The sequence below is a fragment of the Silurus aristotelis genome, assembly GCF_946808225.1.
Source record: "Silurus aristotelis genome assembly, chromosome: 3".
In the NCBI taxonomy this organism is placed as follows: Eukaryota; Metazoa; Chordata; class Actinopteri; order Siluriformes; family Siluridae; genus Silurus; species Silurus aristotelis.
Genome location: NC_139576.1, coordinates 18547828 through 18571211, shown reverse-complemented (window position 1 = coordinate 18571211; position 23384 = coordinate 18547828). Strand labels below are relative to the sequence as shown.

The 23384-nt window shown below is 40.4% G+C and overlaps 2 protein-coding genes and 2 long non-coding RNA genes across 9 annotated transcripts; 1 reads left to right on the top strand and 3 right to left on the bottom strand.

Annotated features, from left to right (window-relative positions):
* Positions 1 to 31: 31 nt before the first annotated feature.
* LOC310723429 (p53-induced death domain-containing protein 1) lies at positions 32 to 1580 on the bottom strand (the record flags this gene model as incomplete). 3 transcript variants are annotated; one of them, XM_083536467.1, is made up of 4 exons in its annotated part: positions 32 to 914; positions 999 to 1162; positions 1279 to 1332; positions 1496 to 1580. In XM_083536467.1, the coding sequence occupies 3 exons, from the start codon at positions 1297 to 1299 to the stop codon at positions 680 to 682; spliced, it is 420 nt and encodes a 139-aa protein (XP_083392593.1). In that variant the 3' UTR covers positions 32 to 679. The 3 variants fall into 3 exon arrangements, with proteins under 3 accessions (XP_083392593.1, XP_083392594.1, XP_083392592.1); XM_083536468.1 differs by having other exon boundaries at positions 1279 to 1328; positions 1496 to 1573; XM_083536466.1 differs by lacking the exon at positions 1496 to 1580 and having other exon boundaries at positions 1279 to 1341.
* Positions 749 to 1478, top strand: LOC310723440. The gene is made up of 2 exons (XR_014532687.1): positions 749 to 838; positions 989 to 1478. It is a non-coding gene; the product is annotated as an uncharacterized lncRNA (long non-coding RNA).
* A 1154-nt stretch (positions 1581 to 2734) lies between the features above and the next one.
* slain1a (SLAIN motif family, member 1a) lies at positions 2735 to 23163 on the bottom strand. 4 transcript variants are annotated; one of them, XM_083536002.1, is made up of 9 exons: positions 21502 to 23163; positions 20830 to 20966; positions 19116 to 19241; positions 18505 to 18615; positions 14933 to 15082; positions 14474 to 14806; positions 5419 to 5604; positions 3753 to 4035; positions 2735 to 3653 (listed from the first exon to the last, which is right to left on the bottom strand). In XM_083536002.1, the coding sequence occupies exons 1-9, from the start codon at positions 21900 to 21902 to the stop codon at positions 3578 to 3580; spliced, it is 1803 nt and encodes a 600-aa protein (XP_083392128.1). In that variant the 5' UTR covers positions 21903 to 23163; the 3' UTR covers positions 2735 to 3577. The 4 variants fall into 4 exon arrangements, with proteins under 4 accessions (XP_083392128.1, XP_083392129.1, XP_083392130.1 ...); XM_083536003.1 differs by having other exon boundaries at positions 5419 to 5607; positions 14480 to 14806; XM_083536004.1 differs by having other exon boundaries at positions 21619 to 23163.
* LOC310723234 lies at positions 16245 to 18494 on the bottom strand. Its single transcript, XR_014532619.1, has 3 exons — positions 18006 to 18494; positions 17935 to 17970; positions 16245 to 16566 (listed from the first exon to the last, which is right to left on the bottom strand). It is a non-coding gene; the product is annotated as an uncharacterized lncRNA (long non-coding RNA).
* Positions 23164 to 23384: the final 221 nt, after the last annotated feature.

Below are 23384 nucleotides of genomic sequence, written 5' to 3'. Positions count from 1 at the left end.
CCCCACCCGAATACAAGACACCTGGCAACACAGGGAACATGGGCGCACACGGCACTGATTGCTGATTGGCTGCACACTGAGCACCGGGTCATCGGGTTTGGTTGACTCAACGCCCAACCGCTGTCCTCGGATTTAGTGAATTAGTATATAGAAATAATTTCATGGAAAAGATATTATATTATTAGTAATGATTAAATTTTCATTGCTAAATTATATGGCTTACGCATGAACATTTCCATGCAATGGCTTTTGTGGAAAATGTGCAAATCGAATTGCTGTCACGTGACCGTTTGGTTTCTTTAGCAAGCCAGAGCTTTATAAAATCTAACACAATCCTGCAATCCAGCAAAGAAATAGACTTACATTTATTAATTTTTTTATTCATTTAGTTAAACATTACAAGAGGTATAAAAATCCACAAGCTATTAATTCAACAGACTAATGCTGTAAATGTCTGAAATGCTCTAAAAGCATTAAAACTATGCCAAGTGAACATCAGTGTGAAAACAATATACTTAATGTCTTTCAAATACAACAAGATATATACTGTTTTTCATTCATTAACATGTTCTGCAAGATAAATCCATTTCTGGTTACTCCAAACATAACTCATGGTTGGAATATCCAGAACACCTGAGAGTTTTTGTATGCAGTATATTGTTCCTTCTCAGCTATGATATTAATTGTAACTGCGATTCAGCTCGTTAATTCTTCTCAGGGCTTCCTTGTTATCTATAGTCTTGTGGACGGTTATGAGAAAAGGGAAGGCAGAGGGCAGCTCGACTCTGCGGCTGAGCTTCTGGTGGCCCCAGTGAAGACACCGCAATCTCTCAGCCAGGTCTCTACGGCCAGCACGCTCCAGTCCATCCTGCAGCACTTTAGTCTTATTAGGCTTATCCCAAGACCTTTCATACCTGTGGAATTATACATCTAAATAGTACTGTTTCCAAATCTCAATGTGTGTTTGGATGAACAATTCTGTTAACAGTGTTACCCACCAGGATTCCAGCATGCTCTTGGCCTGATCCCTCTTCTCCATCGATGCAGCATGAAATTGCCTGACTTCAGTTCTCGTGAAGCCCAATTCATATGCGAGAACTGGCCACTCAAAGCCCAGCTGTTTTGAGATATCCTGTATGGACTTCATGTTGATTACAGCATCCTGAGGGACACAAAATTTGTACTCAAGTTTTTTTTAGTACTATTTTACTACTATTAAACACTTCAGTATTTATTTCCTCTCAATTTCTAAGATAAACTAGTCTTCACACAGATTACCTCTTGAGCTTTACTGGGCATTTTTTCCACAAGGCTCCTGGTTTCCAAATCTTGCTGATCCATGATTTTTCAATGAACAATAAAAACAAAACAAAAAAAACTTGGCACATTTCGATTTCTTTCTAAAGCACTAGAAGATTTAAATAAGTTCAGTAATGTTACATGAAAATAAATGATCATACAGTATATAATAAAAAAAATCATTCGAAGCACTTACTCTTTGTTGCTGCACATCAGTCAGTGATTTTGCATTCGCATGAAGTCACCATGGAGATTGTCCAATACAGATCTGCTCTGTTAGAAATTAAGGGTACATTTAAACTGTGCTCGGCCAGTCATGTCCATTGCTATGCCACGTGACTTACATTCATTGGACATTTTCCACAAGTCCTTTTAAACATTTCAGTAACAAATGATCTATATAATCAGGTTTTAATTGCTGTATGAACATTGCAAAAGCTTACAAAGGACTTGTAAATAAATGAGAAAGTAAGACTAATACTAATGTTATTAATTAAATGTTGAGGGAATAGCAAAAAAAAAAAAAAACTCCATGAACACAACTAATAGACAAAGCAAGATTTAGAAATTGATCAATCCATGTTGATTAGATTCTCACAAAACATCTCCAGAAACTTGTTTTAATTCAAAAGTAACAGAATCAGTACCACACAGCACCTGAATAGAGAGATATGTATCTTCATTAACAAACTCAAATCTCATCTAAAAGGAAACCAGTTTAAATAAAATCCAATTATTTATAACTTGCCTGTCAAAAAAAGCACTTCCTTATCAGATCTAGGCTCAGTGAACTTCACTTCAAACTGTTTTGATGACTTATGGATTTCTCATAGTAATTACATGCAGTATTTGTCATATTTACCATTAATAATGATTATGCCAGGTTCTTAACCAAATATAAATGAAGCTAAATTTTTTTCTTTCAAAAGATATGTTTTTGAATGGATTTTCATTTCACTTATATGAAATGAAAATACATATTTTATAAGAGTAAAATCATATTCATCACATTCTTCATCATATTATTATCCATACTTTAATCTAACCTAAGTATTAGTGACAAATTATAGTCTATGCTACATACAATATATTCTACAAGATTCATATGTACATTTCTGAATATTTAATTCCACATTTAGTCCCAATTTGCATTTTATAATCTCCAATCTTCTGGGCTGTTGAAGAGATTTGTGCTGATTTGTGCAGTCACATTCGCATTAGTAAAGGCAGGTACTGGTGTAAGGTGAGGAGGCCTGGGGTGCAGTCAGCGTTCCAGTTCATCCAAAAGGTAATCAATAGATTTGAGGTCAGAGCTCTATAGCAGACCAAAGATCGTCTTGTTTTTGCCCGGATAGTGTATGAAAAGCCTTTGCAATAGCGCCATCTACAGACAGTGCAAGGATTTCTCAGACAACAAATATTCATGTAAAGGCAGTCAATTGAAAAAACTTTATTTCAATGTTAAAATACACTCATTTGAATTCTTTAATGATCATACCGAGATGTGCAATCCATCAGCAATGCTTTTTCCCATGAGCAGCTTGTAAACACACAATAATGCATGTTGCAATTGCATTAAGAGGCATTTTTACTGATGTTACATTCCTTAAAGCCAAATTGCTAAAATAACGAGATCTGTGTGTTAATGTATTTGGAATAGTATCGAAGCCAAGCTGTCGAGTATTCACATTTGTAGTTATTAAAATTCACAGTTTAAATGTTAAATCTTGTTTTTGACACTAATGTTCTGATCAAGGTGCTTCTATTAGAAAACTTTAGAGTTCAGTAGTACTAGATAAGGTGTGTGAAATGAAACTTAACTGGCCTAACATTTCTTAATTAACAATGTATAGTTAAAAGTGCCATTTTTACAGTCAGGAAATTACTTACAGTATAACTTTAAAACACTTATCAATAGGCAATGAGAGCTAACAACATTTGTCTTATGGTGTCTTACTTGATGTTTTTTGTAAGTATAAAGAGTTAAATAACAAACAGTTTTTCTTTATTGGGGAATATCTTACATGTAAACAATTATTTGCATAAAGTTCTAATCAAAGTTTTTGGTCACATTGGGCATTTTGGGCATATTGCAATTTATTTTTTAGGTATACGGCATACATGTAATTAGCTGAGCGAACCGTCTTATACCATCAATGATTACAAATCAGTGATTACATTTTAATCTATTTTCTGTTGCCTGTAAACAACAGCTTCACCCAGCCAGCTGGGCCTGCAACACCGTTGGTCATTTATGAAGAGCAGTAGATATCCAGCATCAATAACATCCATCCCTCCAACTCACATCACGCAGGGCAGTCAGGGAGGCCATACTCTTTGGGGGAGTCAGTAAGCTGATAAAAACCAACACAGACACTTTTTGTGTAATACAGACCATTAAATGATTCTGAAATCTTTAACTAAAATGATTAATGATCTGAAAAAATGGCTACCTGCGTGTCGGCTGAGCGATCTTGCTGCGTGGGGTCCCACTGGTGCCAATGAAGGAGGCTGGTCGAGGTAGAGCACTGCGATTTGTAGTGGATGGAGTGCTGACTTTGCTGGGTTTACTTACACTATTGCTGGACAGTGAGTTTAAACTAACTGATGAAGGCATTGTGATGGGACCCTGTATTGTTGGACTGACATAGGCAGTGGCTTTCACTGGTTGTCGTGTTGACATGGAGAAGGTGCCTATACTCTGTACCCGCTGCTGTAGCTGACCTGGAGAGGGAACTGACATTACAGATTATTTAATATGAAAATATTTTAAATGTGTAAAGGCAGTGTACAGGTCAATTTATATATTGTATTTGAATTACAAAATAAGTATATATAAATAAGTAATAAGTATATTATATAAATGATATACATTATATTATATATATATATATATATATATATATATATATATATATATATATATATATATATATATATATATATATATATATATATATATATATGTGTGTTAAGGTTTTTGTTGGGAGTGACGAGGATGGACAAGATTAGAAATGAGTTTATTAGAGGGACAGCGCATGTAGGATGTTTTGGAGACAAGGTGAGGGAGGCGAGATTGAGATGGTTTGGACATGTGCAGAGGAGGGACATGAATTATATTGGTAGAAGAATGCTGAGGATGGAGCCACCAGGTAGGAGGAAAAGAGGAAGGCCAAGGAGGAGGTTCATGGATGTGGTGAGGGAAGACATGCAGGTAGTTGGTGTGAAAGAGGCAGATGTAGAGGACAGGGGGGGTATGGAGACGGATGATCCGCTGTGGCGACCCCTAATGAGAGCAGTCGAAAGAAGAAGAAGAAGAAGAAGAGATATATATATATATATATATATATATATATATATATATATATATATATATATATATATATATATATATATATATATATATATATATATATATATATACAGAATGAAACCTCGATTACTTGTGACCTTGACAGTTGCAACCTCGATATTTCGTGACTTTTCATTTGGAACCAAACTAAGAGTAACTCGCGAAAAATCCTGAGAAGGCTCGAAAGTTCGGAGTAACATTTCAAAACAGAGTTTGTAGTAATAAATTACATAAAAATGTTTGAAAAACTTTTATTATTGTATTATTCATTTAGTAAATAAAACATTTGTGACAAGTAATTCACAATGTTTGTTGAGTTTACAGTACAGTACATGTACAATTCCCCTTGAAAAAGAAACCACCAAGAGAGTCAAAACCTCGTGATTTTTTTGTTACTCGTGAGGGGTCATAGAACGTAAACCCTGTGAGTCTCGAGGTTGCACTGTAGTATATATATTACATACTGTATTGTAATAGAAAAATTACAATTACAATTTTAGATTCTTACTTATGCAATCATTTTGATGTTCCACTAATGACACAACCGGTACGATGGAATTTACCTCCCTATCATCATGAAATGATTTTCAGAAGCAAAATATCTGAAACATGTGCAGTTAATCTCACTATTGTATTTTTAACTCTTTATCAAGGAATAGTTTCAGTCTGATTGCTCGTTAATGTTTCTTATTTCACAGTGCTTTTATGTGTCATGTATCTGAATGTTGGCTGTGATAACTATTATGTTGCTTTTGTGTAGGCCTTACTTGCAGAATGAAGCCTGGCAAGGGCGCTTGAAGAGTCAAAGCTCTGACTGCTGCGCAGGGACGATGGCGTAGATTGAAATGAAGAGAAAGTTGTGTGACTGGCAGGAGCTGTAATACTTGTCACACTAGGCACAGACAGCATGCTGGGAGCTCGTATCAGATTTGGCATGCTTTTGCGCAACATGTCTGAAAGTACAGAATATACAGAACATAGTGTGGAATAGTTTCAATATTAAATGTGGACATGTGAAACATTTAATATTCCACAAAAACAGTTTATTACTCAAAAAGTTTTATCTTTATGCAAATTACACACACCTCTAGCAACTCATTCAGTGTGAGGTGATCCACCCCACCCGGTATTTTGCTAGCATTAAAACAGATAAACATCAATAAAAAAAGGACCACCACTTATCTGATATTATTTGTGTGTATCAGGTTGCTGGGATTTTAAACACATTTTAAGCATGTACAGTATAAGATTACAACTTTTCAAGGCACAATTTATGTTAATCAGCCTTACATTGGTGTCAGTGTCTGGCCACTTCACTGCTGTTGGCTGGACATTGATGGGTGGTTAAAAATCCCAATAATCCATTATGCTCATTAAAGTGACACTGGTGGTCCTGTTACAGTAATATAGGATTGGAAGGTGGGGGTGGTGGGTATAAGACCAGCAACATAACAGATGGACAACAGTCTATTGTTGTATATGTGCTAAAATAGGCGCCACTTTCTATATAACCTATAGAATTTATATTCTGTAGTCTTAAGTTTGGTGTATACACAGTATCTCACAAAAGTGAGTACATGCCTCACATTTCAGCAACTATTTTATTATATCTTCTTTGGGACAATACTATAGAAATGAAACTTGGATATATTTTAGAGTAGTGAATGTGCAGCTTTTATATCAGTATAGATTTACTGTCTTTTGAAAATAACTCAACATACAACCATTGTTGTTTAAAGGGCTGGCAACAAAAGTAAGTACACCCTAAGTAAACATGTCAGAACTTTTGTCCAAAGTGTGAGGACCACTGTTATCTATCACTGCCTTAACCCTCTTGTGCATGGCATTTACCAGAGCTGAACAGGTTGTTGCTGGGATCCTCTTCCACTCGTCCATAATGACATGATGGAGTTGCTAGATGTTAGACACATGGCTTCTCCACCTTACATATATACTGTATACTGGTGCATATCAATAAATTGGAATATCCTGGAAAAGTTTATTTATTTCAGTAATTCAACTCAAATTGTAAAACTCTTGTTAATTAAATGTAATTAATTCAATGCACACAGACTGAAGTAGTTCAAGTCTTTGGTTCTTTTCATTGTGATGATTTTGGCTCACATTTAACAAAAACCCATCAATTAAAAAAAATTCTAAAACAATTTGTAAATATGGTGACATGCCATTCAGCTAATCAACTCAAAACACCTGCAGAGGTTTCCTGAGAATCTTAGATGAGAGCAAGTTTTGTATTTCATTTGGAAACCAAGGTCCTAGAGTCTGGAGGAAGGGTGGAGAAGCTCATAGCCCAAGTTACTTGAAGTTGAGTTTCCACAGTCTGTGATGATTTGGGGTGCAATGTCATCTGCTGATGTTGGTGCACTGTGTTTTTTGAAAACCAAAGTCACTGTACCTGTTTACCAAGAATTTTTAGAGCCCCATGCTTCCTTTTGCGGCACAGCTTTTTAAAGATTCATTCATTCATTTTCTCCCGCTTATCCGTAATTCGGGTCGCGGGGGCAGCACCGTCCCTTATGGTCCGTCCTGCAGGTGGTGAGCCCACGGGAAGGCGGCCCCACGTCACTCCGACGTCACGGACCTTGATATTTTCCTCGTAAGGGACCCCTGGAGTATAGAGGGTTAAGTGCCTTGCTCAAGGGCCCAAGAGTGGCAGCCTGGCGATACCGGGGCTTGAACCCGAGACCTTCCGACCCTAACCCTAACCCCAGAGCTTTTTAAAGATGCTGATTTAATTTTACAGCAGGATTTGGCACCAGCCCACACTGCCAAAAGCACCAAAAGTTGGTTAAATGACCATGGTGTTGGTGTGTTTGACTGGCCAGCAAACTCACCAGACCTGAACCCCATAGAGAATCTATGGCGTATTGTCAAGAGGAAAATGAGAAACAAGAGACCAAAAAAAAAATGCAGATGAGCTGAAGGCCAATGACAAAGAAACCTGGGCTTCCATACCACCTCAGCAGTGCCACAGACTGATCACCTCCATGTCATGTCGAATTGAGACAGTAATAAAGCAAAATCAGCCCCTACCAAGTATTGAGTACATGTACTTTCCAGAAGGTCAACAATGTTTTTTTTATTGGTTTTATGAAGTATACTAATTTTTTAATTGGTGTTTTTTTGTTAAATGTGACCCAAAATCACTTAAAAGAACGAAAGACTTAAACTACTTTGGTCTGTGTGCATTGAATTTATTTAATACACATGTTTCACAAATTGACTTGAATTACTGAAATAAATGAACTTTTCCATGATATTCTAATTTATTGAGATGCACCTGTATATATATATATATATATATATATATATATATATATATATATATATACAGTGAGGAAAATAAGTATTTGAACACCCTGCTATTTTGCAAGTTCTCCCACTTAGAAATCATGGAGGGGTCTGGAATTGTCATCGTAGGTGCATGTCCACTGTGAGAGACATAATCTAAAAAAAAAAATCCAGAAATTACAATATATGATTTTTAAACTATTAATTTGTATGATACAGCTGCAAATAAGTATTTGAACACCTGTCTATCAGCTAGAATTCTGACACCCAAAGACCTGTTAGTCTGCCTTTAAAATGTCCACCTCCACTACATTTATTATCCTAAATTAGATGCACCTGTTTGAGGTTGTTAGCTGCATAAAGACACCTGTCCACCCCATACAATCAGTAAGAATCCAACTACTAACATGGCTAAGACCAAAGAGCTGTCCAAAGACACTAGAGACAAAATTTTACACCTCCACAAGGCTGGAAAGGGCTACGGGGAAATTGCCAAGCAGCTTGGTAAAAAAAAGTCCACTGTTGGAGCAATCATTAGAAAATGGAAGAAGCTAAACATGACTGTCAATCTCCCTCGGACTGGGGCTCCATGCAAGATCACACTTTGTGGGGTCTCATTGATCCTAAGAAGGGTGAGAAATCAGCCCAGAACTACACGGGAGGAGCTGGTCAATGACCTGAAAAGAGCTGGGACCACTGTTTCCAAGGTTACTGTTGGTAATACACTAAGACGTCATGGTTTGAAATCATGCATAGTACGGAAGGTTCCCCTGCTTAAACCAGCACATGTCCAGGCACGTCTTAAGTTTGCCAATGACCATTTGGATGATCCAGAGGAGTCATGGGAGAAAGTCATGTGGTCAGATGAGACCAAAATAGAACTTTTGGGTCATAATTCCACTAAACGTGTTTGGAGGAAGAAGAATGATGAGTACCATCCCAAGAACACCATCCCTACTGTGAAGCATGGGGGTGGTAGCATCATGCTTTGGGGGTGTTTTTCTGCACATGGGACAGGGTGACTGCACTGTATTAAGGAGAGGATGACCGGGGCCATGTATTGCGAGATTTTGGGGAACAACCTCCTTCCCTCAGTTAGAGCATTGAAGATTGGTTGAGGCTGGGTCTTCCAACATGACAATGACCCGAAGCACACAGCCAGGATAACCAAGGAGTGGCTCTGTAAGAAGCATATCAAGGTTATGGCGTGGCCTAGCCAGTCTCCAGACCTAAACCCAATAGAGAATCTTTGGAGGGAGCTCAAACTCCGTGTTTTTAGCAACAGGCCAGAAATCTGACTGATCTAGAGAAGATCTGTGTGGAGGAGTGGGCCAAAATCCCTCCTGCAGTGTGTGCAAACCTGGTGAAAAACTACAGGAAACGTTTGACCTTTGTAATTGCAAACAAAGCCTACTGTACCAAATATTAACATTGACTTTCTCAGGTGTTCAAATACTTATTTGCAGCTGTATCATACAAATAAATAGTTAAAAAATCATACATTGTGATTTCTGGATTATTTTTTTTTTAGATTATGTCTCTCACAGTGGACATGCACCTACGATGACAATTTCAGACCCCTCCATGATTTCTAAGTGGGAGAACTTGCAAAATAGCAGGGTGTTCAAATACTTATTTTCCTCACTGTATATATATATATATATATATATATATATATATATATATATATATATATATATATATATATATATATATACAGTGAGGAAAATAAGTATTTGAACACCCTGCTATTTTGCAAGTTCTCCCACTTAGAAATCATGGAGGGGTCTGAAATTGTCATCGTAGGTGCATGTCCACTGTGGGAGACATAATCTAAAAAAAAATATTCAGAAATCACAATGTATGATTTTTTAACTATTTATTTGTATGATACAGCTGCAAATAAGTATTTGAACACCTGAGAAAGTCAATGTTAATATTTGGTACAGTAGCCTTTGTTTGCAATTACAGAGGTCAAACGTTTCCTGTAGTTTTTCTCCAGGTTTGCACACACTGCAGGAGGGATTTTGGCCCACTCCTCCACACAGATCTTCTCTAGATCAGTCAGGTTTCTGGCCTGTCGCTGAGAAACACAGAGTTTGAGCTCCCTCCAAAGATTCTCTATTGGGTTTAGGTCTGGAAACTGGCTAGGCCACGCCAGAACCTTGATATGCTTCTTACAGAGCCACTCCTTGGTTATCCTGGCTGTGTGCTTCGGGTCATTGTCATGTTGGAAGACCCAGCCTCGACCCATCTTCAATGCTCTAACTGAGGGAAGGAGGTTGTTCCCCAAAATCTCGCAATACATGGCCCCGGTCATCCTCTCCTTAATACAGTGCAGTCGCCCTGTCCCATGTGCAGAAAAACACCCCCAAAGCATGATGCTACCACCCCCATGCTTCACAGTAGGGATGGTGTTCTTGGGATGGTACTCATCATTCTTCTTCCTCCAAACACGTTTAGTGGAATTATGACCCAAAAGTTCTATTTTGGTCTCATCTGACCACATGACTTTCTCCCATGACTCCTCTGGATCATCCAAATTGTCATTGGCAAACTTAAGATGTGCCTGGACATGTGCTGGTTTAAGCAGGGGAACCTTCCGTGCCATGCATGATTTTAAACCATGACGTCTTAGTGTATTACCAACAGTAACCTTGGAAACGGTGGTCCCAGCTCTTTTCAGGTCATTGACCAGCTCCTCCCGTGTAGTTCTGGGCTGATTTCTCACCTTTTTTTGGGATCATTGAGACCCCACGAGGTGAGATCTTGCATGGAGCCCCAGTCTGAGGGAGATTGACAGTCATGTTTAGCTTCTTCCATTTTCTAATGATTGCTCCAACAGTGGACCTTTTTTCACCAAGCTGCTTGGCAATTTCCCCGTAGCCCTTTCCAGCCTTGTGGAGGTGTACAATTTTGTCTCTAGTGTCTTTGGACATCTCTTTGGTCTTGGCCATGTTAGTAGTTGGATTCTTACTGATTGTATGGGGTGGGCAGGTGTCTTTATGCAGCTAATGACCTCAAACAGGTGTATCTAATTTAGGATAATAAATGTAGTGGAGGTGGACATTTTAACATTTTAAGGCAGGTCTTTGAGGGTCAGAATTCTAGCTGATAGACAGGCGTTCAAATACTTATTTGCAGCTGTATCATACAAATAAATAGTTTAAAAATCATATATTGTGATTTCTGGATTTTTGTTTTTTAGATTATGTCTCTCACAGTGGACATGCACCTACGATGACAATTTCAGACCCCTCCATAATTTCTAAGTGGGAGAACTTGCAAAATAGCAGGGTGTTCAAATACTTATTTTCCTCACTGTATATATATACTTGGCCACTCTATTACCTTCACCTTCACCTTCAGCTTCCTCAGCAAGACAGTTGTCATCTTGGTAATGTGTTTGAGGTCGTTATTATGTTGTTAAACTGCCATTGGTCCCAGTTTCTGAAGGAAATGCATCATGGTCTGCTTCAGAATGTCACAGAACATTTTGGAATCAATGTTTCCTTCAATGAACTGCAGTTTCCCAATACCAGCAGCACTCATGCAGCCCCAGACCATGATGCTACCACCACCATGCTTGACTGTAGGCAAGACACAATTCCTAACCAGGGTGTCGCCACACATGCAGGACACCATATGAGCCAAACAAGTTTATCTTAATTTTATCAGACCACAGGACATGGTTCCAGTAATTCATGTTCTTGTCTTCAACAAACTGTTTGCAGGCTTTCTTGTAAGCCAGCTTGAGAGAATACTTCCTACTGAGATGACGGCCATGCAAACTTCAATGAACTGTAATTGTTGTTCCAAGATGGCGCCGCTGTGTTTGGCCTGCCACTTGCTCCTCTGTTTTTTCATGTTCGTTTTTGCTACCGTCTCATCATTTATTGTGTATGATTGCACCACGCTGCTGGAATTGCGTTTTATAACCAATCGCCTGTTGAATACCCAGTCCTTTAAACCACCACCGCCACTGTTGACATTAATTCCTCCTTTCCTGAGACGCCCTGTCTGTCTGCTACCAGGCAGGAAGCGCCGCAGAAGGCGTGGTCAGAGAGGCGGGTTACATGCCAGGCTGAGGACTCACCTGGATTCTCCGTCTTCGAGATGTAAAGATCAACCAGGATTTGGCAATGCTAGAAGATCGCGGGAATGCTACCGATGGCTTCGGCCGGTTGGCTCCAACACTGGCGTTCCATTTCCGTGTCCCCGCCGCGCTGAAACATTCACCCGGGGTTGTGTTCAAGGAAACCTCCGTCAAATTCCTCGTGTGTCATCGTCGCCTGCCAACTTTTCCTCGTTCCGCATGGCACTTTGTAACACCAGATCGCTCAATAACAAAACATTTGTCCTCAATGATGTCGTCTCCTCTCACAATCTGGATCTGTTTCTCCTCACCAAAACCTGGCTTTCCCCAGGTGACGTCAGTGCCTTTTCGGAAATCCTCCCCTCTGGTTACCTTTACCTAAACACGCCGCAGCAAACGGGTAGGGGCGGGGGGAGAGCCACTATACACAGACAGTCCCTGAAGTACCGCCAGCTGTCCACTAGAGGGTATTCCAGCTTTGAGTTACAAGTATCTGTGCTCACTCTACCCTGTCCGATCTTATGTGCAGTAATTTACCGGCCGCCCAAATCAAACAAGGATTTTTTTAATTGAGTTCTCAGAGTTTCTGTCAGAGTTTGCAGAAAAGTTTGACAATGTTCCAATCTGTGGTGACTTTAACATTCATGTTTGTTGCCCCGCTGATAAACCTGCTAATGATTTTTAGGCACTTTTAGACTCATTAGATCTGGCTCAGTCCATCTCCTGTCCCACCCATAGGTTAGGTCACACTCTTGACCTTATTATCTCTCGTGGAGTGATTGTGTCAACTTGCGAGGTCATGGATTTTCCCATCTCTGACCATTCTCTTATACGGTTTGACATTTGTGCTGTTTCACCTGCAAAAACGTCTACTGCCCCTCATCGCCATCGCATTATTACCTCATCTACAGTCGAGGATTTTATTGCTGCCTTCTCTGTTTCTGATCCTCGCCTCCTTCCATACCACCTGCTCCCAGATTATGGACTCTGTCGCACCCTATAAGGTAAAGTCCACCAATGTTCCTGCGGACCCCTGGCTCAATGATACAACTCGGGCCCTCAGACGCCGGTGTAGGCAGGCTGAGCGAAAATGGAAGAAGGATAGGCTGCAGGTGTCACTCGAGATGTTTAGGGACAGTCTTGCCACCTATCAGAGTGCATTAAAGGAAGCTAAAGGACAGTACCTCTCTGCTCTCATCAACAGCAATAGCCACCGCCCTGGAATTTTATTCAGCACTATCAATTCTGTCATAAATCCAGTGTCTGTCGCCTTGAATACGTTTCTGCAAACACATGCAATGCTTTCAAGCAACATTTTTTGGACAAGGTTTTGTCTGTTAGGCAAACTATTACACAAATCCCTGCTGTTGCCATCTCTACTCATGTAGCACATTGTGTGCTAGAGAACTTTAATGCAGTTACTTTGGTGGACCTCAAAAAAGCTGTTCATGAGTTGAAGCCAACCACCTGCCCTCTAGACGCTGTTCCTGCCAGGATTTTGAAGGAGGCTGTTGACATCATAGGTCCCATCCTTGTCTCCTTCATAAACAGCTGTTTTAGCATTAGTACTGTTCCCGCTGCTCTCAAACATGCTGTTGTTAGACCGCGACTCAAGAAACCCAATCTTGATCCCTCCGCACTATCCAACTTCCGCCCTATATCTAACCTGTCATTTCTGTCGAAGTTGATGGAGAAGCTTGTTTTCACCCAGCTTCAGTCTCACCTTCAACTGCACGACATTGGTGATACATTCCAGTCTGGCTTTAGGTCGAGACATAGCACTGAATCAGCGTTATTGAGGGTCCACAATGACATTCTTGGAGCCCTGGATGGAAAAAGCTCTGTGGTTCTGGTGTTACTGGACCTGACCGCTGCATTTGACACTGTGGATCATGCCATCCTCATCTCTCATCTTCAGCATGTTGTTGGTCTGCAGGGTGCGGTGCTTAGTTGGTTTTCATCATACCTCACTAACAGAATTTTCTCAGTTGTGCTAAATGATCATTCTTCATCGGTTGCTCCTCTGTCATCTGGCTTGCCTCAGGGATCTATTCTTGGTCCCATTCTGTTTTCCCTCTATATGCTGCCACTTGGTCAACTCATTTCCAAACACGAAGTTCAATTTCATTTCTATGCTGACGACCTTCAGATTTATCTTCCTGTGATTCTGAGTGATAATTCTGCATTGGACCCTCTTCATAACTGCCCTCAGGATGTTAAACAATGGCTTTCCCAGAACTTCCTTCATCTGAACGAAGCAAAAACTGAATATATCCTGTTTAGCCCGGACTCACCCAGCAGTTCTCTGAGTTTTGGTGTGTTTGTGTGTGTGTGTGTGTGTGTGTGTGTGATTATATACGCACATACACACATACATTTATTTACACAGTAATTGTGATGCTCATCGTGCTGACCTGTGCTGCTGGTGCTGGTGCGGTAACCCTGTGATTCATTGCTTGTAAAGCTGGCTGTGCTGGAACTGGGGCTGCTGAGGTACTGTGTGCTGGAGGAGCTGCAGCGGCGTGGCTCTCTGAGACTGGACAAGTTGTGTGAGTGGGACACACTCCGCTGCATGGACCCTGTACGAAAAAGTCGTGGCTGGGGGGGTGGCAGATCATCAAAGTCTTCCTCGTCTTCCTCCATCCTTATATCAGTCCTCTCCGGGCGACACAATCCTGAGTGCACAGAGAAGCTGGAACTCCTGCGGGCACCTGTGGCCGAGGTAGTGGCGTACTCCTGACGCAGACCTGAACATATAAACAGACATGCAACACAATTTACCTAATATACTGTATGTCTTTTTTTTGTCATACCTATAATTCATATTAGTATATTCATATACTTATATAACAAAGCTGATAAAATTTTCATACTCTCCTCCTGTAGCCGGGCCATGACCTGGACATCGGTCATATCTTGAAGCTTGTAGTCCATAGAGACCGGTTCATCATCCAGTTCTGAGATGCTGAACTCATTGTTCATGGAAGACTGTGGACTAACGGCAGCATGTGGGCGACTGTAATCTAGTGAAAAAAATTGTGTTAAGTTTTGCAGTAAAGTAGTCTATTACTAAATCATTATCACTCATGTTAATGGTGGTGATAATAAGTGGCAACTTTATGACAACTGACATAGACCTGTATAAACATTTAAAAAAGGCTTATTCCAACTTTCATTTATGTCATAGGGACAGTTTTTGTCAAGTCACATAACAATTGCACTGTGATAAACATTATCACTGACTCTAAAAATTAGTGGACTCAAAGGTGTACAAGGATGTGTCAAAAAGTACAATAAAAAGTAAGGGTCAGACAAAATTTATTACAGAGTTGTCACATTACCATTGCTTTTTTTAAATAGTACATCATATCAAATCTGCAAGTATTATAAGAGTTCAACTACATCTGAAAAACAACACAATAAAACTACAATTATTTACACTTACAAAACACTTAAAACCAAAGACAGACTTTTCTTTTTCTTCTTATAGATTCACTATCTGCACTTACACTTTAATATGTAAGTCTTGTTTGCCGAAATGTATTAGATTTTATTCTGATTATTTGCTCTAGACAATTAGCTTATTTGTCAATATGTAACACATTAAAAATATGCTACAAAGGCAGTTATGTTGTTCAAATGCAAGCCAGTTCGAAAACCTATGTGAACAAAAAAATCGATGTCTCAGGTTACAGTAATTTAACATCAAGCTTTGTCTTTTTTTTGACGGCTAATGCTCAGGGCAATAACTAGTTATGAGGTTATGAGAAGGTCCAAACATCTGTAGATTTTTCTGCAAAGCATTTCCAGTTGTTGCTATGTAAACAGAAATATTCTCATAATTTGGTAGCGAAATGCACTATATGTAAAAAAAAAAAAAGTGATGAATGGGACTCAACTGACCTCAGAGCACCTGTAGAGATACTTTCGATATGCCCATAGACTTAACATGCATGGTACATGCATTTTTATGTACTTTTTTTTTAGTAATGAACCAGAAAAATAGCAGAACAGGAGGTGGAGAAGAAATAAAAGAGATAGATAGTATCTTTCGGGCACGTGGCGTGCACTTCCAAATTGGCAGCCACCCTACCCCTTTTCCTGCCCCTCCCAGTATTTAAGGACACCCAAAACTTAGCTCCGGGCCAGATTAACTCACCGTCTTGCAAAGTCCCTGTGAATATTCTTGCCACCCTGCCTGCTCTGGTTCCTGTTCCTGTTCCAGACCCCTGCTCTGCCTCCCTGGTACCCGGTTTGGACTTTGGTTTTGTTTTGCCGTTTTTGTTTTTGCCCTGCCTATATTGTTCTGTTTGCCGGCTTTGGACCTTTTGGACATTGTTTTTGGCTTTGGTTTTGTCTTCCCCGCATTGCCCTGTTTGCCTGTGTTTCAGACTCTGGACTGTTTTTGTACTGTGTTTTTGCCTTGCCCCATTGCTCAGTTTGTGTCTTTATTAAAGCCTGTTTTCTCTTTAACCCTGTCGCATCCTGTATTTGGGTCCTCACTCACCTAGTCACCCTGCACCCTTGATCACTGACAGAATAATCTGGCCTTGCATCGTGTCCTGCCGCTTATCTGACAGAATAATCTGGCCAAAGATGGACCCAGCAGATGTATTATAGTGTTGGGCTTGTTTCGCCTCAGACCAGCAATTCAGGGATCCAACCGAGACGATCGATATTTTGAAGCTCAGCCCCCAGCAGAGTATTTCTGGGTGTGTCACAAACAATCTATGGCAAACCAAATGGTTTTAAATAACCTCCTAAAATGATTTTCCCTCCGGCCCCTGAACTCTGCTGGGGGACTGCCCAACCTCAGCCTTCCTGCCTGACTGGGGATGTCGCCCAGCTCTTCCGACCTGCCAAGATCTCCTCTATGCCTGTCTGCCCTGCCGAGCATGCCCCCAAGCCTGTCCAGAGTCCCTCCGAGGGCGCCGCTCCGCCCAAGACCTCCGCCCAAGACCTCCGCCGAGGGCCCCGCTCCACCCCGGAGTCCCGCCGAGGGCCCCGCTCCACCCCGGAGTCCCGCCGAGGGCGCCGCTCTGCCCCAGAGTCCCGCTAAGGGCGCCGTTTCGCCCCAGACTTCCGCCAAGGGCGCCGCTCCGCCCCAGACCTCTGCCTAGGGTGCCTCTCCGCCCCAGACTTCCGCCGAGGGCGCCGCTCCTCCCCAGACTTTCGCCAAGGGCGCCTTTCTGCCTCAGACCTCCGCTGAGGGCACCGCTCCACCCCAGAGTCCCACCGAGGGTGCCGCTCTGCCCCAGAGTCCCGCCGAGGGTGCCGCTCCACCACAGAGTCCCGCCGAGGGTGCCGCTCCACCCCAGAGTTCCACCCAGGGCACCGCCCCGGCCCAGACCTCCACCAAGGGGGCCCCAGAGTCCCTCCGAGGGTGCCCCAGAGTCCCGCCGAGGGCGCCTCTCCGCCCCAGACCTCCGCCAGGGCCGCCGCTCCGCCGAAGACCACCACCAAGGGCGCCACTCTACCCCGGCCCTCTGGCCGAGGGTGCCGCTCTGCCTCATCACATCGGCCAGAAAGTGCTTGAGGCAGCCACCTGGAGGCTTTTTTTTTTGTCTGCAGCCTCTTAATCCCAAGACATCGGACAAAATGGGGCCACCTGGAGACGCTCATGGTTCCTCCCGTTCCTGTTCCTAAACCTGTTCCTGACCCCTGCTCTGCTTTGCCACCCTGCCTGCTCTGTTCAGTTTGCTGGCTTTGGATCTTTTGGACAGTATTTTGGCTTTGGTTTTGTCTTCCCTGCATCACCCTGTTTGCCTGTGTTTCAGACCCTGGACTGTTTTTGGACTGTGATTTTGCCTTGCCCCATTGCTCAGTTTGTGTCTTTATTGTGTCTGTCGCATCCTGCATTTGGGTCCTCACTCACCTAGTCACCCGTGATTACTGACAGAATAATCTAGCCCTGCACCCGTGATCACTGACAGAATAATCTTGCACCGTGTCCAGTGAGATCACTGACATAGAAAGAGATAAATGTAAACCAAAATGTTTAGCTTAATAAAATGAAAATTATAATACAATAAAACCATTTCACATCAGAACATTAAGGTCCGAGCAGTTTCTGGAACAACTGAAGCATAACATATTTGAGATTAGAAATTAGTAATAGACATTTGGACATTGTGGTATATGAAGTGGGTCACATTTCTAAAATGTTTTTTTATTTTTATTTAAAAAATTATTTTTTTAATGGTTAAGGCCTAGCTTACACTTGGAATAAACTTTCAAATAATTGTATATAGGCTTTATGTCAGTTATTCATAGGGTTACATATACTGTAGACTCAATGTAGTCTTATGAACACAAGACCTTACTATTACATAAGTTACTTCACATGCCTTTAATACTAGCTATCTGTTATTGACTAAGTTCCAAATGAACTAAGCTGCTATACCACATTGAAGAATGAAAGATGGATGAGAATGGTAAGGCTTACTGTGAGTAGCCGTGTGATAGAGGAATGAGGGCGATCTCTCGGCCAGGCCACCACAACTCCTCCCAATGAGAGGTGACTGGAGAGAGCAGTGGCTGGATTGAGGAGATGGAACTAGATCAACAGACACATGAGACATGCTTCATTGTAATGGATTTCACAGATTACCAAATCGGGAGGATGAATGTGATAATATGGCCATCATGCTTTGTCAAAGTAATATGAGCAATCATTTTATTAGAGGTCTATATTTGTGTATGTGATACAGTATTACTGTGAATGCTTTTCTACAGAGAACATATGCTGATTAAGCCACTTCTATAACAGATGTCACTAGAGACATCTATCAATAAGTCTTACATTTCACATACAGAATGAAAAATGATATATTTTTTCTAGAGCACAAATCAATAAGCACGCTAATGTTTTGAACTTTGCCATTTGTATATTATCCTCATTTACATTCCAGAGTTAAATTGTTTCTGTAATTATAAAATGGCACAACATGCTGGTTGGCAAATTTACTGTCAAAATGTAAAGGCAAAGTAAAAGCCTAAAAAAATTATTTTGATTACTTGTTGAGTCTGTTAGTATAGTTGTAGTGATAATGTTACCTGTTTGTTCAGTTAGTGCAGGTTTAGTAAGTGTTTTAACTGAGGTGCTTAGGAAGGAGAGTCCATCAGAAGGTCTGAATGATAAGGATGATGTACTGCCAGAGAGAGCTCCCCTCCATCTTTTGGCTAAGAAAGGAATGGGATATTAGTTACCATTTAGTTTGTGTTATATGTTACAATAACACAACTATATATTATTGTTATATTACTGTTATATGTGTACAGGTGAGAATAGACAACATTAAGCTTGCATGATGCTGTTGTTGAAAGGGCTTAGTTAAGGCACAGGGTTTTAGCTTTTTTAAATGGGTTAGAAGTAATTCAGTGTAACTTAACTGCCTTTTCATTTCTGTTGATTACTCAGAAATTTAACAACATGCATTTCACATAAATATCAGCTTGTTCTGATTCACTGATAAGCAATCAGAGCACTGTGTTTTTCCTCTATCGCAGAAAATTAGCCTTGCCATAGACAACAAGAAAATAAGCATTCACAGCCGCCCACAAGAACAAAGCTTTTTCAGAGTGCCTAAACAAAGCTGTATTCATAACCTTCCAGAGCACAGCCAACCTTTGCTCAATCTGGCCTTTCAACAGCAATGAGAGCTCAAAGCTAAACAGCAGACTCCTCTGTACATACATCTCATATTTATACATGCATCTAAACTGAACGTAATGCCGTGCCTGGTCAGGCTAAGCGTCAAAATGAAGCCAGCACACTGTTTCTCTCTAGTTTAGCTGAAAGGGTTAATATAGTCATAGTTTCTATGGCAACCATCCTCTCCACCATGGCTGCAAAACACTGGCGAATATTTCAGGATGAAAGAGAGTTAAAGAAAGAAGAAAGGTTTACAGCTTGGTTTCGCTGTTTCGTAAATAGAGTAATATGTTAACATATAGGGATTATTATTATTATTACTGTTTTTTTTTTTTTTTACAAGATTATTATGTTACTGGACTATCACAATAGCAATTAAGACAGAGACATTTTAAAATGTTACACTTGCCAACATGCTCATGCCAAACAAACCATGCCGTATGCTTTTATATCCAGCCCCCTTTTCCCCTTTTTTAAACAAGATACAGTTGCAATATTGCTGCAATGTTGCATCCAATAGTTCTATACATACAGTACTATAATGTCAATGGACTCACACCAGGCCATGTGCTTTATATCCACTCTTTCTTTTTTAACAATACACAATCTTGATGTATTAGAACATCACCTAGCATATTATTTATAATTATTGTGATTATATGCACGTATAATGACACTTACATAAGTATCCAAGTGGTTCTAATTTATTATTTCTAGCACTTTATAATTGGTATACCACAGCCCATAGTACACCATAATACTGCATAAAACTGCTGAAATACAGATATATTGAAATAATACAGAAATATATAGAGATATATTATCGGGACTGGCTGATGATGCTGATAATTGCTCTCTAATCTCAATCCGAGGTAAATGTAGTTTATTATTTAAAATATAATCAGTACAAAACTTTGTTAAAAGATTAACAATCACAGTGGCACTCAGTTTTAAGTTAAACCAACTGCCCCTGAGAGGGCATATTAAACATTTCCAATTTTCTAGGAATATAAATGTTCAGAAAAAGCACAGCATTGGTTTTCTTAAATGTAATGAGATCTTACTTTCTTGTAGGTTAAGCATTGAGTTTGCGGTGTAAAATTAAGAATACCGTACCCTGGTCTAGTCGGTAGCATAAGGAACGCTTAGCTGACTCCACCTCAGGCCCGGGGTTGTCGAATACATGCCTACACCACTGCAGAGGGCTGAGGGGTGACCGGGGGAACAGCTTTGCTTTTGGAGACTCATACAACCTAAAGATACAAGCCACAATTTCAACATGTTGCCACTTCACTCTGTGAATGTGCTGCAGAAAGTCATTACTTCAAGTATGATTTAAGATGGAGCTTGATGAGACCATTTCATCAGGGTGTTATAAAGTAAATATGGAAGAAAGGTAATGTGTATGCACATGATCGTATTGTCTTATTACAACACTTGGATGCAACCTTACCCAAAACAATAGATATCACAAAACAGCACAATGAAACAGATTGTAACAAATGTTACCTAGTGCAAGCTGTAAGTTAATTTATTACACAATTTTTTATGTTTTTTTTTTTTTTTCTTTCAGGAGAAGCTTTGAATTGGGTTTTTGTGATAGGTGTAGTAACAAAAGACTTCTGCAACACAGGACTTGCATGTTTTTTTTTCTATGAACTAGTACATAATTGTGTATATCTGAGTATTTGGTAAGCACTGACAATATACCGTTAACATCGGATACGAATGCAAACACATAAATCAGCCTAGTTAAAGCAGGTCAGAAATGGAACAGGGTTGCAGTACCAGCGGTCTTCAGACTCTCGGTCCATGTTTAGAAGAGAAAAGACGTCTAAGATTTCCAGCTCGTCCAGCAGTAAGCTCTCGAGCTCTTTTGGAAACTGGGCATGAAAACACACGTACTGTTCATCTCTATTGTGCAGTTCCAATTGTGTGGGCTGAGCTGCAAGGCAGTGATTTCCTGAATAAACATGACCACTGGCCGGGTTTGCGGAGAGGTTCTGGTTTGGGAATAAATGGCCGCTGTGGGTGTAGTTATTGGCCGCTCTCGTCCTCAGCTGCTCGTTCTGTTGCTCCAGTTTGCGCACGAGCTCCTGCAGCTTCTTCACCTCGAGCTCCGCGTCCATAACCGTGCTGTTTCCGTTAACGTCCGCCATCGCGCGCAGCTTCATCACGGCCGCCTCCATTCAGCACAAAAAAAAAGAATTACATAAAAAAGAGGACAAAGAAACACAGAGATAAAGTGATGGCAAATGGCTTCAGTCAGTGCAGCATAGCTTGCAGCGAGTGCACGAGGTCCGTCTGCTCAGCTCGCGGCGACATGGTGCTTCTCTCTCAGATGCTGATGTGCTGCTCGGTGCCCTCTTTCTCCTTCCTCTCCGTGTAAAAAAAACCCAATACTGAATCAGCACACACACACACACACACACACACACACACACACACACACACTACAGCAAGTCACCTCGAAGTGTAGAGGCTCCCAAAGAAAGGCTGCTACAAATTAAAATGTGAAAATAATGTCACAAAATATTAATTACACACAATTTCTAGCTATCTTTTAAAAGTAAAAGAAAATCACGGTCCCATTTGGCATGTTTTAGCATCAGCAGCAGCATCATGAACAACAACAATAACAAGTTTAAGAATACCACTTAATGTATAGTATGTGAGAAACCAAAATACTGCTTTTACAAAACACATTTTGCCAATTTTTTTATATTTTATATTATAGATTTTGAGTGTCAAAGATTTATGGTAAAAGCTCTTGCAAACTTACTCTAAGCACAAGCCAGTTTCCATTTTGCACAAAGTGCAAAACATTATTTTTGAGGTACCTAATGTAATAACGATTTTAATGCACTTTTTTTTAATATGCACTTTCATTCCTATCTGATTTTACTGAAGACCTTAAGGGGGTCTGACATCTACAACCAAATTCCAAAAAAGTTGGGACAATGTGTATAAGGTAAATAAAAACAGAATGCAAGGACTTGCAAATCTCATAAATCTATATTTTATTCACAACAGAGCATAGAAAACATCAAATGATTTACAGGTCAGTAACATGATATGTATAAATAGAGTATCTTCTAGAGTCAGAGACTCAAAAGAAAAGATGGGCAGAAGTTCACCAGTTCTCAACATATAATTGTAAAGACTTTGAATATCAATCAACTGAAAATCAATACTGTATGTAATGGAAATCACTGCATGGGTTCAGAGACCTCCAGAAATCATTGTCTGTGAACACAGTTTGTCATACAGTGCACAAATGCAAGTTAAACCTCATGCAAAGACAAGGCAATGTGGAAAACTATTCTGTGGTCAGACAAGAAGAAACGTGAAACTCTTTTTAAAAACCATGTACACCACATACTCCAGACTCAAAGGTGATCAGTGCTCAGTTAAAAAAAACTGCAACATTTATGGTATGGGGGTTTCTCTTACAAACAGTACCTAATCAGTACCCAGACATACAGTATATGGACTGCTGTTAAAAGTAGAGGGACTGCCACACAGTGGTAAACATGGCCCTGTCCCAGGTTTTTGATGTGTAGCGACCATCAAATTTAAAATTACCTTATTCATCCTTCATTCATTCATTTTCTCCCGCTTATCCGTAATTCAGGTTGCGGGGGCAGCAGTCTAAGCAGGCCCCCGCCTTC

Coding starts and splice junctions, on each gene's coding strand:
- slain1a (XM_083536002.1), bottom strand. CDS start 21,902: ATGGAGGCGGCCGTGATGAAGCTGCGCGCGATGGCGGACGTTAACGGA. Junction 15,083..18,504: donor CTATCACACGGCTACTCACA/GTAAGCCTTACC, acceptor TTTTTTCACTAG/ATTACAGTCGCCCACATGCT. Junction 14,807..14,932: donor GGCCCGGCTACAGGAGGAGA/GTATGAAAATTT, acceptor TTATATGTTCAG/GTCTGCGTCAGGAGTACGCC.